This window comes from Conger conger, chromosome 1, assembly GCF_963514075.1.
Source record: "Conger conger chromosome 1, fConCon1.1, whole genome shotgun sequence".
NCBI classification, from domain to species: Eukaryota; Metazoa; Chordata; class Actinopteri; order Anguilliformes; family Congridae; genus Conger; species Conger conger.
The window spans coordinates 26,468,962-26,486,909 of NC_083760.1; the positions used below are offsets into that span (position 1 = coordinate 26,468,962).

The following is a 17,948-nucleotide window of genomic DNA, read 5'->3' on the forward strand; positions in this document are numbered from 1 at the left end:
CCTGATCTAATGCTTGTATTACCTTACTGTGTAAAGAGGTGAGCTGCCAGAATTACTTCGCATCAAATATGTCAGGTCATGGGTTGGCAGCCATGTTGCATCCAACAAATAATATGCTAATGTTGTGGAAAGCCATTTTCCCCTGAACATTGCCCATATAAAGTTCACATTGTAAACACTGGGGCATTTTAAATTGCAAAGTTGGACATTCTCGTGTAGTGTTCTGGGAGGCTTTTTGTTGAACTGGCCTTGGCACCCTCAAATGTTGCCTGCAGCCTCAAGTTTTTATTTTCATTTATTTTTCAAATGTCAGAAAAGAATACAATCAAATTCGCCAGAGAGGGCAGTGTGCTGCCTGCCTGTGAACTTAACGACTCCTTTAATAGCCCAACATTTCTGCAATGATTCCGAAAGAAATATTCCTGATTGTTTTTTCATGTGGTATTTTCCTCCAGGACAAACCCTTCATATTTAAATATGCTTTTCTGTTTGTCTGCACAACAGACAAAACATTTCAAGAAAATAACATATTTGAACAACTGTTTGTTCTAACATCCCTTTTGTCATGGATGCCCATTTTCATAACATTTAGTGTTATTTGGAGCCTTCCCATCAATGTATATCACTGATTTAGGAATGGAAGCCTTGTTTGGCTTGCAGTATATGCTACATGATAGATGATGCCCTGGAATTCCCTGACAACAAAAAGGTAGGCTGTCAAAAAACAAAACAAACAAACAAACAAAAACAAACAAACCAAAAATACAATGAAAGAGCTGAATTCTTACAAAAAGACTTCTTTATTTTTTTGAAAAACAAATGTTACAATCAAAACCAGACATATCGGACCACAAAACGATCCATATGGATAGTTTTTGATCATCCTGAAAAAACAAAAACGTTTTCCACAATCGATGGAGCATCAGACACAAAGGCAAACTGAGCAAACAAGCAAACTGGACAGTCTGTACAGGATGTGCTCGCAGCACTGCGGATGACTCAGTTTTTATACACGGTACAAACACGGCTCCTCTTCAGTTTGCAGCAGTCGGAAAAAAAAGAAGAAAAGTGTAACAGAAGAACATATTCAGAGTAAAAAAAAACGTAAAACAGAGGTCCGTATGGAAATACGACGGGCAGATTGTACATCCAGCATTTATGCAGATGATAAAGTATGCAGAGATATAACTTTTATTATGTAAACAAAGTTCAGCTCTTATCTCTGTGTAAAACAACATAGTGTCATAAATCCTTGGTTTCAGAGCCTGAGACAGCAGGATGTTCTCAGAGTGGACGATTGTGTTTCATGGTCACTATTCCGTGTTTTGAAAGACCTGACATAAGCCATTCTTTTTGTATTATCAGATAATATAACTGCGGTGACACAAATACGCACCAGGGGGCATTTCGAATTTAGCCAATTTGCACTTCACAGCCAAGAAAAATTAAAGCTTAAAGCCTCATATTAGAATGTGGTCCAGATTATGTATAGGCATCTATGCTGGAACGATCCATTCAGTTTTACATAAATAACAACTTATTCTTAATGTTTTGTTTATTAACTATTAACCGTAATAAGAATTACATTCATATTACATCTGAGGCACAAATGTTTGGTTTGTAGCCAAAATCTGCTACATATTGCATCTGATCTGACCAAAGAATAAGAAGGATTCTCTGTGTGTCAAGAAAAAACACATCACAGAAAGCACTGCTGCAATGTGCAGCCTTCTTCAAAATAGCCTTTTTTAACTTTATTGAGGGGCGTTCTCTTTGTTTCATTATTTCAAGAATCGCCAGCCTGTCGCTTAAAGTAACATAAAAACATGCTGAAATTGGTTAAATACTTAAATACTTTACTTTAAATACTTAAACAATTTGCAATAAGTTGCAATTCACTTCGAATGAGTTAAGACTATGGCTTAATTCAAATGAATTGCAATTTGTCCTTTGTCCTTACCATTCTGAGGCTAATAAAAGGACGTGTTACCCTTTTCCTAACGTACCAACACTACACATTTCATAAATGTGAAACTCTGAACCTTGCATCTGTCAAGCACAAAATTGAGCTTAGTGTACATTGCAGTTTTGGACTAGGGGACGAGACATTATCCTGCCCTGTTTTGCGTTTTGTGATACTGCAAATTTGGCCTCAAAAGCAGACTGTTCTGAGCACAGACCCATTTTCCAAGAATTTATCAAGGCCTCAGGGTTTAGAGATGAAACCACCAAACAAAAAGAAGTGCCATTCTGTACACATACTGTACATACAAAATCATTATTACATATCACGCTTTCCCTGGGTGCTGCCTGCAGCCTGTTTCTTTTTTAAATTACATTTTACACAATATTTTTAAAGCATACCTACTGTACCACTCATTATATGAGTATAACATTGTTATACATATCACTGGAGCCCTTTTCACCAATAATTACAAAAATATGAATACAAATATAGTACCTTTTTTCTTTTTCTAAAATAGATGACATTTTGTAATGGTAGCATTATTCTCATGAGTCCTGGAGTCAAACACCTTTGTAAGTGCCGATGAAATAAATGACTTAAGCAGGACATCACAACAAATAAATGAATTCTGAACACATTAAGAAGTCATTATTCATATAAAAATAGCTCACGCAGGCAATAAAATATTGTTTGTAAATAACATTTTATGGTCTGCATTGCACTAATTTTTGTATTAAACTCCATAGTTTCTTCAGTTTTAGAGGGCATTCGATTTTTTTTTTCAGTGGAAGCACCAGTGAAATACTTTGAGAAGAGGTTTATAGAGCATACTGACTATTAAACAAAACTTTATTGCTTATGCTTCATCTTTTCACTTTCCTTGAATGGAACTCTTGAAATAAACACATTTTATAAGTTTAAAAGTACCTTATACTCATTCCAGTAAACCAATGAGTAAACCTGTGTGGTTTGCAGCATATGCATGTAAACTATCAAAACCTTTTTACAACCTGTTTTTGATGATGATAATAGTCTTGCTTTATGTCTGCTTTCCCTTAAGCATGTGCCAACTTGAAATATATGATTTTACCATAGTAATTTGTTTTGGATCAAAATTTATAGGTGACATATTTATATACTGTTGTAGACAGTTATTTTAAAGAGTTATTTTAAAGGTAATGCTCCAATTGAAGTTCAGCAGACAGGCCTGAGATGACAGAGAAGCCCTCTCTATCAAAGAAAACAACGGCGATTAAGTGGGGTTTTTGCATTCTTCAGCGAGACTAATCTCAAGGGGGAAATCTCAGAAGAGTTTCATTAATTATTAAAAAACTACTGCATGTACAGTACATTATTTCTATTGATGTCTTAATGTTGTCTGTTTGAGACCTACATGGCAACCGAAGCCTTGTTTAAGTGCAAAGTTTGATTATTAGTGTATCATCACCCATTCATTTTTAACTGAACTCCAGCTTTTCATGATCACAGAGAACAAAGATTGTCCATGTTTATATTAGTAGTTCTATTTTTATAGTACATACTGTGTCAGGCAGTATGTACATAAACTACAAACTATCTTCAGTTAACAAAAAACACTTGAATCCTAGGGTAGTTGTGGATTTTTAAAGAAAGCACATGAAAATAAATTAGTTGGAGAGAAGGAACAATATATAATTAACTCTAAACTCCGAGAGAGGGGAATGCCCTCTCTTGATTGAGAATATCAGTTTTGCCATTGTGGAGGGAAAATATAAGCCTGTTGCATATAATTATCATGAATTATCCTTTTCACAATACATGTATGTACAGGTTTGTTAAAAATTAAATACAACGTCTCAGAAAGAAACAGCATGCATATTTCAGTTTTTTGTTTTTGCTTACCATAACGCGTGTCTCAACAGCTGATGTTTACCTTTACAGTACTATACTGTACATTACTCTCATAACAAAGCAAAGTCTCAGATTGGTGATTAGGCTAATGAGATGGAGATGTGTTCACAAAAAAAAACATTTCAAACATTTTTCTTTACAAATCATAGCTGATCTTTAAAACTCTGACCTTCATAGTTTTCTTAACTTAACACAAAGTTAACAAACAGCATGTCCATGGCTGCTCCAAAATAAAATATATCGCTTAAATTACTAACATGAATACATTAACTTATAAGAGATGATCCAAAAATAGTATTCAAGCGTCAAAGAGATCCCTTTACACAAACATTATATAACTTATGGCTTTATAAGACATTTCATCTCAATCTGTGCCAGCTTACCAGCTACCATTTACCTTTAAATAAAAGTCTGTAAGACAGCACGAACACGTAGATGTACCTCTGTTGTTCAACATGAACCTGTGCTTCTGTCACACGCATAAATACAGCCGAGGAGAATGTGGACATTCAGTGTTAAAACTGAGTCAAGTTCAGTTTGGATAGAAAAATATGCTTAAACAGAGCTGCTGCTGCTGGCTATGACCAGAACCAGCAGTGGAATGCGGAAAGCATCGGGGGAAACGCCTGTACCCACTTTCCCTGTACCACTTTTTCCTGCCCCCACAACCCCCTGCTGCTCAGAGAGAATTCATTTCAGTGGCACACAGGTCTTCAGTGGCAAAGCATCTCTACTGCGAATCCTGATTACCACTGAACTTACACAGATGGCGAAAAGATGGATGGTTCCTGTAAATGGAACAAGTATTCCTCATGATGGCTTGTGCTTTAAAAAACAATAACAACAAAAAATGATTCTGGTATCTGACCGCTGACGCTCTACTTGAAGGCAGTAGGGCTCTTGAGTGGACTCCGGGTCTCCTGACCGTCAGATGCTGTCAGTATGGCCGCCAAACGGACTCGTCCATCCGGCCGCTGGAGTTCAGCACTGTCGGCGAGCTGCTGTGGCTTCCGTCAGCCTCTGTCACCTCCGCCTGGCTGGCCAGGGCAGAGCCTCCTGTGGTGACGCTGGTGCAAGGAGGGAGCATCCGGGACGGCGAGCGATCCCCCCCAGGAACCATGGAGAATGGGTACGATCCAGAGGAGGCCCCATAGTAGAGATAGGGAGTGCTGCTGGTCTGGAATGGTCCACTTTGGTTTTGGGTGGAGCCAGGGTAGGGCGGTGGCAGGTATGTGTGGTAATGGCTGGAAGATGACATGCCCAGAGACATGGCGGAGGTGACAGGCGTAGGCGTGTAGGTGAAGGTGCCAGGGTAGTGCATTCTGGGATTGGAGAAGCGGCTCTCGGTGAGCGAGGAAAGGCCGGGGAACTGACGCTCAAACTGCCTTGGGTCCGAGAAAGGGCTCAGGTCAGCAGCACCTGCGTAAAATGAGACAATGCACAAAAAAATTTAATCATGCAAATGGAGTTAATAAAATAAAAATAAATTATGTACAGGTTGAGTATTATTAGTACCCTTGAAACATGAATCTATCTTCCATTTTTATTGTGAAATCAATGGCAATTATATTGCAGACTGGATAATAATTACAATGGAATGATAATTAATTAAGCTGGTAAACCTGACCAAAACTCCCACTAACTCTCAACAGTTACATGAGTACACTGCAGCTCTAGGCCAAACAAGAGGCTCTCACCAATTTAGGCTTGATGTGTTTATACATAACAGTTAAACAGTCCAATCGTAAAATTAGAAAAAAACATTCTTTTGAAATAAGTGTAATAAAGCACACACACGCACACAGACACACAAACTCTGGTGAGGCTAAACTGAGTTGCTGCATTATTAGTTTCTTGTGGAGAAGCTAGATGGTTTCTTCATAGGGTAACTGCACTAACACAGCACTGCTGGCCAAGTTGATAATGAAGAAGGAGTGGAATGTTTTTAATTGTTTTTTGAAGAATTAATTAGCCACATTCATGCATCATCGGAGAGATTCTACAAAGGACTTTTTGGAACAGGTGGGGACACAGGTATGAAGAGCTTTTTGATCTTTTTGAAGTTGCTCTGTTGGTATCTGAATAATAATAAATGCCCTGCATGTTTGAAAAGAGACTTTGAACAAAAGCGTTGAGTCAAAAGAGCCTTGCTGACTTCAGACACTTTCATTCTACACCAGGATGGCTATCTAACAAGGATAATCAAAGACAGATTTGTTATAAAAACGATGCAGATTTAAAGAAAGATTTCAACTAGTATTACATTGTGTTTCTGTATTTCCAAAGAATTGCTCTAGCTTCATATTTTACTTGGCTGAAAGAAACTAGATTTGTCACACTGTTTTTCAGGGTTTGTTGTCGACGATTCTTCAAGTGTGAAGTAAACGGTCGTAAGTGGGGATTTGGTGCAAAAATAATGACATGGCGGCTTTGGCTGAAAAACATACGCACGGAGATAATGATCGTGGGTGTTATCACACTCATATCTCACCCACAGGAGAGTTCCAAAAAAATGATTGGTGCGATGGGTGCGGCCATATCTTTACTGGGAGTTCCACAGAACTTAGCATGCTCACAAACATGTGCATTTGTGTTTGCATATACGTGCGTGCGCACGCATTTCTGCACATTTTCACAAAATCCAGCGGGATAAATTGGGAGCTGCACATATGGAAACACTTTCTCTTTTTTTGTGAAGAAAAAAGTTTCCATGGAGACACATAATGGGTCCTGGCCACCCTTAGAAGTGGCTGCGTGTCTGCCATTGGGGGCGGGTGGGGGGGTGTGGGTGTGGGGGCGGTTAGATTGCCTCTCTCAGACCTTCTCTTGGGTTTTCTAAAAATGAAAAACCGCTAACAGACTACTCTGTGTGCAAGTCCTTGGGCCTGTCCCCACAGGACTTTGTTATTGGCCTACAGCAGGCCAGTGCGGGTTGGCTCGGTCCAGCCCAAACCCGATAACACACGGCCCGTTACAGCCACTCTCCCTTCTCAGTATCAAGTCTCTGCTCAGAAAATTTCCCTGCTCTGAAATGAAGTTTGTAAGTCCCTGCTCTGAAATCAACCATATGGTTTGAGGAACGGCCTTCTGGAGATAGCTTATCACTTCATTTCTTTATTTAATAATTTGCTATTTAGCAGATACAAAGCGACTTACAGTTGATTTGACTAAGCAGAGGACAATCCTCCCTGGAGCAATGCGGGATTGGGGGCCTTGCTCAGGGGTCCAACAGCTGTGAAGATCTTATTGTGGCTACACCGGGGCTTGAACCACAAACCAACCATCCGGCGCCCAGTAATGTAACTTAGCCACAATGCCACAGGCTGCCCTTTTATATGATGTTCATATAATATTTACGTATCACTGGATTTGACTGATTAAAGTAACATGTGGAGTAACAGGCCCTCAGCAACAGCTTTCGGTGTGGATATCACTGTATATTACTGTATAAAGCTTCCCTCCTGCCCAAACGCAGGCTGCCACTGGACATGCAGAGTCACAAGCTAATATTGTGACTACTCCTGATATTACAGTAGGGTGCACAAATTTGGGCACCCCTGGTTTAAATGTCTGTTGGAGTTAATCTGTATGTGATCGAAAGCAAACCTGAGTTAAACATGAAACCTTTCTGCAAATTTTAAAGCAAGATTGCTTTTTATATTCATTTTTTACTGTTTATAAATTATTTTAAAAAAGGAAAAAGGCCCTGTGCAAAGGTCTGGGAGCCCTTTTGGATTATTCTTTGTTACTTTAAAAAAAGACGATTACTAAGACCCAGACCCAGGTAATTTACTCCTTATGGCTTCAATGTGTCAGGTGAGTATAATTCCAGGGCTGAACTTTTTATTCTGAAGTAGCTCCATGCCTTCTAAAGTATCCAACTGCAGTGGCTGTTCTGTCTGGTGTTAACTACCATGGGTTTATGTCCAAGGATTTCAGAACAAAGATGGTTAATTCCCACCAAGAAGGAGAAGGCTACAAAACTCTCTCAATCTTTCAAACCTCAGAAACAGTATTATAAAATGGAAGATAAAGGGAACAGTTGAAGTCAAGGAATTTCTGGAAGACCAAGAAAGATTTCACATAGAATCACCCGAGACCTGGTGACAAATGCTCAGAAGAAACCACGCATCACTGCAAAAGAGCTGCAAAAAAGAGACAACAATACAATGTACTTTAAACAACAAAGACCTACATGGCAGAGAGAAAGAATGACCTAGACACAAAAGTAAGCGTGACAAGAAAGCAAAGGAAAACATTGAGAAGCCTGAAGCCTTTTCGAACACTGTGCTTTGGAGTGACAAAACCGAAATGTAACTTTTTGGCCACCACCAAAGAAGGTATGTCGGGAAAAAAAAAGGGTGAAGCCTTTGTAGAGAAGAACACCTTGCCAACTGTGGGGGCACAGGAAATATTGTGCGAGTGGAAGGAAGAATGGATTCCACCAAATTTCAAGAAATTCTAGATGTTCAAAATGTTCAAAAGTCAGTCCAGAGATTGAAGTTGAAGAGAGGTTGGCTATTCCAGCAAGACAATGATCCAAAGCATACCTCAAAATCAACCATGAAGTAGCTTTAGGAAAGGTTTTGGAATGGCCACCACAGTCCTCAGACTTGAATATGAAAATCTGTGGAGATCTCAAACATGCTGTACATGCAAGGAGGCCAAAGAATATTTCTGAGCTAGAGGTGTTCTGCCAGGAAGAATGGGGAAAAATTCCAAAAGCAAGAATTGAAAGACTCTTAGCTGGCTACAGGAAGTGTTTACAAGCTGTTATAGTTGCCCAAAATGCAAGTACTAACTGGGTTCCCTGCACATTTTTAGCACAGGGCCTTTTTCTTTTTAAAATTATTTTAAAAATATTTCAATAAAAAGTAATTTGCTTAGGCAAAATCTTTTCCCTCCTGTCAAGTGGCTGTGGACTGAAAAGCGTCACACAACCTGACTCGGTGTGCTGGGAAAACTCTGTGACACAGGTCACCAGATAGCAGGATGCAGTCAACCATGCACCTGAGACAGTGAGTCAGAGACAAACCACGCCCTGAGCCCGTGGAAGTGAAGCTCCGCATCCCTCTGAGATCATACTGTTATGGCGCAAAGTGTCTTTGTGACAGCCTTCAAAAAATGTTTTTATTAATTGAAAAGGGTGAAACTGATGGGACCGATGGGACTTCGACTGAGCGTAGGCTGAGCAAGTGGGGGTTCCCACAGTCTGCTAACGGCTCAGAGTGAAATGACTTAAGATTTTAAGTGTATTTGTTTATTTGACAGGGACAATGCATGATAACAACATTACATGACATAAAATGACATTTTATTTAGCAGACGCTTTTATCCACAGCAACTTAAATATAACAATTCTGTAAATGCAGCAGTTAGTTCGGCTAACAAAGTTAGGCTAAATTTCACCTTGGGCTACATGTCTTTGGATTGTGGGAGAAAACTGGAGCACCTAGACGAAACCCACATAAAGGCAGGTAGAACATACAAATTCCACGCAGTCTGGAGCCCGGAACCTTCTTCTTGTGAGGCATCAATGCTAACTACTGTGCCTCTGTGCCACATAGAGGCTTGAACAAGGCTAAACTACCTGGCAGACAGTCAGACAGGTGCACAGGAGAAAAACCGGAATGCAGTAAAACTTTAAACAAGCTCACGGTAACGGCATAGAAATAAACCCACAGATGCCTTCAGAAGCACCTTGGTTACAGCGGTGTATTATGGCTCTCCAGCCCTCCCAATCTGTGTCAAATGAGCCGCCCGGTTTCGCTAAAACTGTACCTATTGGCACCCGTTCCTGAGAAAGTTCTCAAGATCAAAGCCTTTGGTTGAGGAAACGAGTAGGCCTCATTTTGTTTATGGATTAAACCCTTTTCTAAACGAGCTTCTTTTCCTCAGAAGGCCCTTGAGGCTTGGAAACATTGGCACCAGGTATATTTTCCATGTCTCAAAGGGTTTGTTAATAGGAAGAAATGAAAACTATGGTTTAGTGTAAATGCATGGGTGTAGACTCATGAAGGTTTGAACATACAAACAGAATCATTTTTATGACAGCATTTTTATACAGATGAAGGTTAACCCACAAATGAAGCACATAGTCCAGATTTAGAGCTAAATTTACAATCCATCGACTGTTCAGAAAAAGTCCTTTCCCAAGGGGACTCAGGGTAAGTGCTGTTAGCTCAAGGGAACTACAGCAAGATACAAAAGTATTTGAATCCAAAACAATTACTTATTTGACTCAGGTCTGGTGTGATTTAGCTGAAGCATGGCCACTCCTGGTGGAGGAAGGTGGTTTATAAGGGGTGGGGGGCATGTTTTTCTAGAGAGATGGGACAGAGAGTTTGGTGAAATTGAGATGCAGGAGGAGTGAGGAGGGACAGGCTCAGGGAGAGTTGGGGATGGGTCAAATCCATAATTGTTTTGAATTCAAATTACTTTTCTGTGCTCGATTGATCTTGCCTGATGCAATTGAGCCAACCAAGAGGGCCAGAAAGCAGGGCTGGCACTTTTTGAGAGTACGATGGGTTCCAAAACAATACAAAGCATAAACGAAACAGGCATAGCGGGTTACCTGAGAGACGGCGTGGCACGTCGCTGATGGCGGGTAGGCCTGTCGCGCGGGTGGAGGAGAGGGGCGTGGTGGGGTGTATGGCGGGGGGCGTCACCTGGCTCAGGTAGGGTGTGTAGGGCTGCTCGTAGGACCAGGGAGGTGGGGATTGGGACTGCCGCGGGTCTGCGGAGAGAGACAGGACAGCTGTTACTAAGAGGTTCATGTACAGTAAATGGATGTCGCCATTTTCGGCAGGGTTTAAGGGGTTAGAGGCCCTGGGCTGACACATAGGCGTGGCCCCAAGGGAGCAGCACACACAACCGATTCTGGGCATGAGATTTACAAAGTCGCATTGAGATTCACAGTTAGAATCGATTCACAATCATTAGCCTCCTTCAAGGCCAAAATATACCTATTGGGTGCTGCCTTATAGGCTACTATACCACATATCACAGAAGTATCTTCACACAATTGTTATTCATTCACATTACTGTATTAGAAAATATAGCAATATATTAAGATTAACACCATGTAGAAGTTGGCACTTCTCTCAAACCACCTGGACCTACCACATCTTTTTCCTTGTTTTCACTCTTGCAAATTCCCCAATAATGTAATGTATTCTTCAGAAAGTCCAGCAGCTCGTTGCACCAGTATAACGTTAACCTTAGGCTAGTTTGAACGTAAATTCAGAATTCCGACGCAGCTTACACCAACCGTTTAGTTCCGATGTAGAGTTACGATGCAACTTGTAATTTACTCCTAAATTACTCCCCACTAGGTGTAAAGCCATTTTTAAAACCGTTGACATTGTCCATCGATTTGAAACATTGGAAAACGTAAACGCAAACTGAGAGGCTACAGTTAATAACGATGCAACCATTGACTTATTAGCTGTAGCAACGTCGCTGGTCTCATTGTCCCTCTCACTACCCAACGTAATGTTAGCATGTTAGGTTCTCCACCTTATCTTCTTTACTTGTGCATGAATTTTCTTTAAAATAAAATTTTTAATTTTTTAATAATAAAATTAAAAAATTTGACTTTTGAGATTTTCCTTTTTTTTTTGCCCCGCTTTTGTTTTTCCTTATGTTAGGCAACATTTTCCAAATAGTTTAAGTTGCTGTGAATGTATGCTAGCTAACAATGAGATCTGCAAGTAAATAACTGAAAACTATGGCTTGCATATAAGGCCAATCAAAAGCATTTGCTTTAGATGAGACAGCACGGTGGACCACAGTCTATGTTGGGCGACAGTAGAGCTTTTATGAACGTTCTGCAATTTCCGTCAACCTACGTTCTGTTGGACTATAAACAGGCCTTAACTCAAACATTTCATAACTGGCACTATTAAGCCGCCAGCCACGCAAAACACATACAGTAAATCCTCAAATTGTGTCCGGGATTCTATTTGAAGCTGGGCCTCGGATAATAACAGATAATACGGATAACGGGAGCGTGGTCGATTCGGACAAATAAAGGCCAGCCCCCAAATACAAGTCGGGGTAATATTGCCTACCAGTAGGGCTATCAGTCCATGAGCACTAGAAGACATTGTTTCGATTTAACTCAATGAAATAAAAGAACTCTTCTTAATATTTTATATTGTTGGTCGGTTTAATACTGTTGCCAATGAAAAGTCATTGTCCTACACCATGGGTCTCCAACACGTTGCTCTCAAGCTACCAGTCGCTTGCCGCCCCCTTCTGAGTAGCTTGCCAAAGGCTGAAGCAGTATACATTTAAACACAATTGTTGCTGCGAGGCATTCCAGCCTACGAATTTAATAAAAAGTAAATCAGGCAAAATTAAAAATTAACTCAATTTAGGCTACTTGGCTACGCAATAAGGTTTCCATGTAGTTACAGCAATTTGTTATTGTTCATGAAGGCGTGTCTGGCAAGTTGTTATTTTATGGATTCTGGCCTTGCATGTGATTTATTGTGTTTGAGAATATTTGCAATAAACTAAGTCTGTTAAGACTGACACTATGACTTACCAAACAGTGTTCCTGATTAGCCTACACTAATTGATTTCTGAATGGTTACAGGAAGTGTTGAACAGAGTTGGCCCACTTTAAGTGTAGCCTTTTACTTTATTTCTAAGAATAAAATTCTACAACAGAAGCCTAATAAGAAATAAAGGCCTGCCTCGAATACAAGTCTGCCCCAAATAAAGGCCTGTGCTTTGTGCAGCCTAAGTAAATAAAAGACCCCAGCCACAATTTGAGGATTTACGGTATACAATTATTACGGAATTTGCACTATATGTAGTTTACAGAGAATATCAGTGTACTGAATATACTGTATTTTAGCATCTCGGGGCCAAGTATATTCCTCAAAGCATGCAGCACTTTCTGTTGTTTTATGTAGTGAATTACAGACATTTGATCATTCCTACAGTAACATATGTGTCACCAGGTCAGCTATAACCGGACTACTTGCATGAATCTAAAATGCATTGCGTAGGGTATGTTGCGCACAAAGATATTTGTTGGATATTTTAGCTGCAAAATAATTCGGCAGAACTGTTCCATCTGTTCTCGTTATATGAAAATAATCCACACCCACGTCCGTTTTTTTTTCCAGGGCCGTGGTACAATGTCTGATAATGATGATGTCAGATGATGATAAGATCAATGATGATGACAGGATACAAGCCACAAAAAGATAACCAACATGGTGAGCTGTGCCATTTGGCATAAACTGTTACTGTATGCTTTGTTGATGTTTACTATCTAATGCCTGGGACAGTATACTGATCATATTTTTATTTTACTGTAAGTACCTCATTTAGCAATTTAGAAAATTACTGGCTAAAATGTATATGCTACCCAAAAGACTGTTGTTACAAACAAGGGCATATTCTGTATCTTTCACATTAGTTGATTTAAAAAGATTCTGTGACGCAAATAATTAAATAATAAGTGACAATCTAATGTTTGGTCTCAGATCAAATTATCCTATTTCTCAGAATGACAAATAAGCACAATTAACTGGGAACACAGGATTAACTTTAGTTGGCAGATGTACAGCAGAGACCTCTAACTGCAAGATACCAAATAACACAAGTGCCCCTACATTAGGCAACATCAGTATTCAAATTCAACACCCAAACATTGCTCAAGCCAAGCCTGCCTTACTGTTCCCCTGGTAAACAAAGTGCCCTTGCTCACACAAGTTCTCCTGGCCTCTGTCCAAAGCAGCGCAACACACCGACATTCCGGAGTACACCGTATTTGCATACCTGCTCTCTCTGTTGAATTGCTGATCTCAGTTTACAGTAGTCACGGTGCCAAAAAGCAGTATCTTTATAGAGACTAAGAGCAGGAAGTACTACAGTTTTTCCATTTTTGGACTTTCACAGCAGACGTATGGAGCAGCGATACTGGCACACTGTCAGAAAAAAAGGTATGAAATGTGCGAGAACAGGTATGACAAAAGCTTGTCAATGGGGTGGTAAGCTATAATTGTACCCACGTGCCATAGGATTAATAATGAATTTGTACCTTTTTTGTTTGTAAAAGGTACTTATTTCTACCCAAAAGAACAGTATAGTACCTTTCAGGGTACATTTGGGAAATGCAGTCCTTAAAGAACTAAAATGTCCCTCCACTGTATCCTCATTTCCGAGAATGCACCAGGCAGTAGGCCCAGATTCCAATACTTAGGTTTTACCTACAGTAGGAATTACCTGTGTAACTACAGCACCTGAGTATATGTAAATCATGAAGACACAGTTCTGACGGACTGTGTTACTCTCGTGGGAAGTGATCTATTTTTTATTTTATTTAGATAATATTTTGATATTATTATGGTACAGAACTCCGATATACTACACATCAATCTTATTAATAAATAATTAATCTCCACATGTTTTTAGTTTTTAATAACTCAAAAAAACTTTTTCTAAGGAAAAGCCGCATCACACGATGAAAGCTAAGCCCACATCCAGACATTCTCCCTCTTGTTCACTCTCTCAATCTCTCTTTCCACTCCCCTCCTCTCTTTCTAATGCACAGCTCTCTCTCACTTATCTCTCTTCCTCGCTTCTCTCTTTCCATCCCTTCCTCTCTCACTCTATCTCTCTTTTTCTCCTCACCTGATATCTGCGTTTGTCCCTGGGAGGTGAAAGAGTTTGGTCCCGCGTTCAGTGTCGGGCGGGGGCTTTGTGTCGGCACGGCGACCCTCATGGTGGTGTGACGTAGTCTCTCCAGCTCGCTCAGGCGATCTGAAAACAGGCCAGTCTTTGGTGCATCCTCCAGTTTCTGCCTGTGTCCTGCAAGGACATTGCTATTGTTATTAAAAAAATGCTACACTCATAGCCTGTTAATTTAATTTTCTAGAAATTATCTTACAGCATAAGAAACCTGATTTTTAAAAAATATTTGGGCTCAACCTCACTGCACCTGTTCTTATAAACAGTGTGCCACACACTTCACCCTCCTGAGTGTTAGAAAACATCACTTAAGAGACCATAACATGTTAAACACAAACTAAATCTATCTGCTCTGAACACAACCATCATCTATCTGTACCGAGATTGAAACCCACAACTACCAGAAATCAGGACAGAGCATATTTCTGTCACTGCAATGACCAGTAGCCCAGCCATTGGGTCATCCTCCAGTAAGGATCACATATCCCAGCATGCACCTGGCCCACGCCCTCACTCTCTTGGCCTCAAAACATCACATGCTGCACCCTGACATATTCATGTGATAAAGACCACACGCAAACACACACACACAGAAGCGCACACGCACACAAGCACACGTACACACAATACTAAGTATCGGCAAAGAGGGCTGTGTCTGTTTCAGGATTCCTTGCCAACTTTTGCTCTTAGCTATTTAATTACCTCAATGATTTATGCAACCTGGCATCTAACAATTAATACATTTCTGACAGGTGATGAATGTTTTGGTATCCCCATACAAAATACTGTACTAATTGAGCCAGGGTAATTAACCTAACCTTATAATTAACTTACTGTAACAAAAACCACCAAATCCACCAGCCTTCCAGGAATGGATTGCCCACATTGGCACTACACTGAGCCATAATTATTAACGTGAAAGCCACACACACGCACATGCACACACACATAAACACACAGACACACACAAGCACATGCATACGCACACACACACACACACATGCACACATACACACACACAAACATGCACACACACACACAGACACACACACATACACACACGCACATGCATACACACACTCACACACACACAGACATACACATACACTCACACACACACACACACACACATGCACACATGCACATGCATACACACATGCACACACACACGCACAGGCACACGCACACACACATGCACATGCGCACACACAGACACACACACAAGCACACACACAGGCACACACACACAGTTTGATTTTGGGTACTGTGACATATGCAGTGAGAGTAGTGTGAGAATTGGCAGCAGCCTTCTTATGTCTTACAGTGAGAACAGTGTGATAGATTGGGAGAGTCATTAGGGTGTCATACAGAGTGAAGACAGTATAGTGCCCTCAGTGTGTCGAGCTCATTCTTCTCAGCAGAACAGGCCTTTCGCCTTTCTGTCAAACCTTGTGAAAAGTGGGAAACACAAGGCAGAGAGAAGAGCAAAAGAGAGAGAGACAGAGAGAGAGAGAGAGAGAGAGAGAGAGACCGCCTGCAGGACCTGGCCCATGACCAACTGGCAAGGCCAACGCTGCTCCCTCCGAACTCGCTAAACCGGCCTTATGCTCGGGCCCAGAGCAAACAGCAAACTCCATTACAGTCTGCCCTCATAGAGCGGGCTACAGGTAAACTTCTTTAAAGAGCCCTCTCTTTCAGAGCAGACTGTGGGCTGTGTGTACAAGACTAATCCCCGGAGTATTCTCAGCTCATGTCAGCACAGGGAACACACAACAGAGGAACGAGAAGGTTCCCATTCGCCCGGTGAGTTTAGTGAACACCTGACTGCACAGAACCTACTGCATTTTACATCTGATGAAAGGGAAAATGATCAAAGCCTTCTGCGACTGATTTATGGGTTTATGGTCTCAACAATAGTGCACTCCCATATTCCAAATCTGTATTGTTCATGCTTCCCACAATAATATTTCCATAACCCGAACTGGTGATTAAATCAACGAAACAAGATGCTTGAACTGATTCACCCTCAACTTTCTTTAGATTTGTGCGTAGGTAGGCACTATGGGTCTGATTTACCAGGACCGTTAGCATGTAGAAAACGTTTTAGCTCACCCAGTGCCAATAACAGGACCAATGATTGGTCATGGTATTTGCTTTGCACCATTCATTGATCCTGTTGTTAGTTCTGCATGTGTATCAGTAAGCCAGATATGTGCCAGATAGTGTTCATTTGAGCAGGCATAAACAAAGGCGGTCACTAATTTTCACTTTGTCAATTAGCCTCCGAATCATATAGATTCGGACCACGTGTCCTCACAAATGTGAAAAGCCTTTGAAATTTCAGTGTGGTCACCATACGAGAACAACGTTCACCCATCTGTTTCTTAGATTAAAATAACTGACCCGATTCATTGCCTAAACAGGACGCAGTTATTACACAATCCATTGAATAAAGCCACCGATTTACAGAATTTTAAACACTTCATGACTACCACAAGCACAGAGTGCAAAGCACTTTTCTATTTGCTGTCAGCAGTTTCCAACAGACTGAATATTTTCCTAGATAAAAAAAGGACATTTATTAGTTCATATTTAATATGAACTGTCTTAAGTCCAAAGACTAAAGATGGTGGGTAATGACCATATTTCACCTATTGGTTGCTTGTTCCCATTAGCTTATAAATCTGAAGCATAAAAGTTTAGATACAAAATATTTGACTCTGAATTAAAAATCAGCACAATCATGCAACGTGACCCCGTGTGACCCTGTATGATACTGGCCTTCTTTAAAACATTCCGTTTAATCTTATGTGTATCCAGATGAACCTGTAACAATTATATAAAAATGATAGCATACTTTTCCAAAATAACATGTTCAATCCAGATCATACTCATCCAGCATAATTTACTAATTAAAAACACACACCCAAAATAACACTGTTACATAATGCATTCACTGTGAGTGGCGCTGTAGCACACACACACAGACACGCACACGTACATTCACTCAGTGAGCACTTTATTAGGTAGACTTTTACACCAGTTTGTTAATGCAAATATTTAATCACCCAATCATGTGGCAGCAACGAAATGCATAAAAGCATGCAGACATGGTCAAGAGGCTGTTTTTCAGACCAAATGTCAGAATGGGGAAGAAATGTGATCTAGGTGACTTTGAAATGATTGTTGGTGTCAGACAGGGTGGTTTGAGTTCAATAGTCTCTAGAATCTTTGCAGAGAAAAACTAAAAACATCCAATGAGCAGCAGTTCTGCGGGCAGAAACGTGTTGTTAATGAGAGACGTCAGAGGAGAATGGCTAGACTGGTCAAAGCTGACAGGAAGGTGACAGCAATGCAAGTAACCACACATTACAACAGTGGT

At 40.5% G+C, this 17,948-nt stretch overlaps 1 protein-coding gene across 6 annotated transcripts in view; it reads right to left on the bottom strand.

Annotated features, from left to right (window-relative positions):
- Positions 1-781: 781 nt before the first annotated feature.
- Positions 782-17,948, bottom strand: part of LOC133127313 (runt-related transcription factor 2-like) — a 55,518-nt gene continuing 38,351 nt past the window's right edge. For 2 of the 6 annotated variants that reach the window (XM_061240109.1, XM_061240117.1), the window contains 3 exons: positions 14,510-14,686; positions 10,431-10,592; positions 782-5,275 (listed from right to left, as the gene is read on the bottom strand). In XM_061240109.1, the coding sequence (XP_061096093.1) occupies positions 4,794-5,275; positions 10,431-10,592; positions 14,510-14,686 (821 nt within the window). In that variant the 3' untranslated portion in view covers positions 782-4,793. Of the gene's footprint in view, positions 5,276-6,706; positions 6,717-10,365; positions 10,620-11,554; positions 11,563-13,120; positions 13,146-13,654; positions 13,658-14,509; positions 14,687-17,948 lie in introns of all 6 variants that reach the window. The other 4 variants (XM_061240135.1, XM_061240102.1, XM_061240126.1 and 1 more) reach the window with 4 other exon arrangements.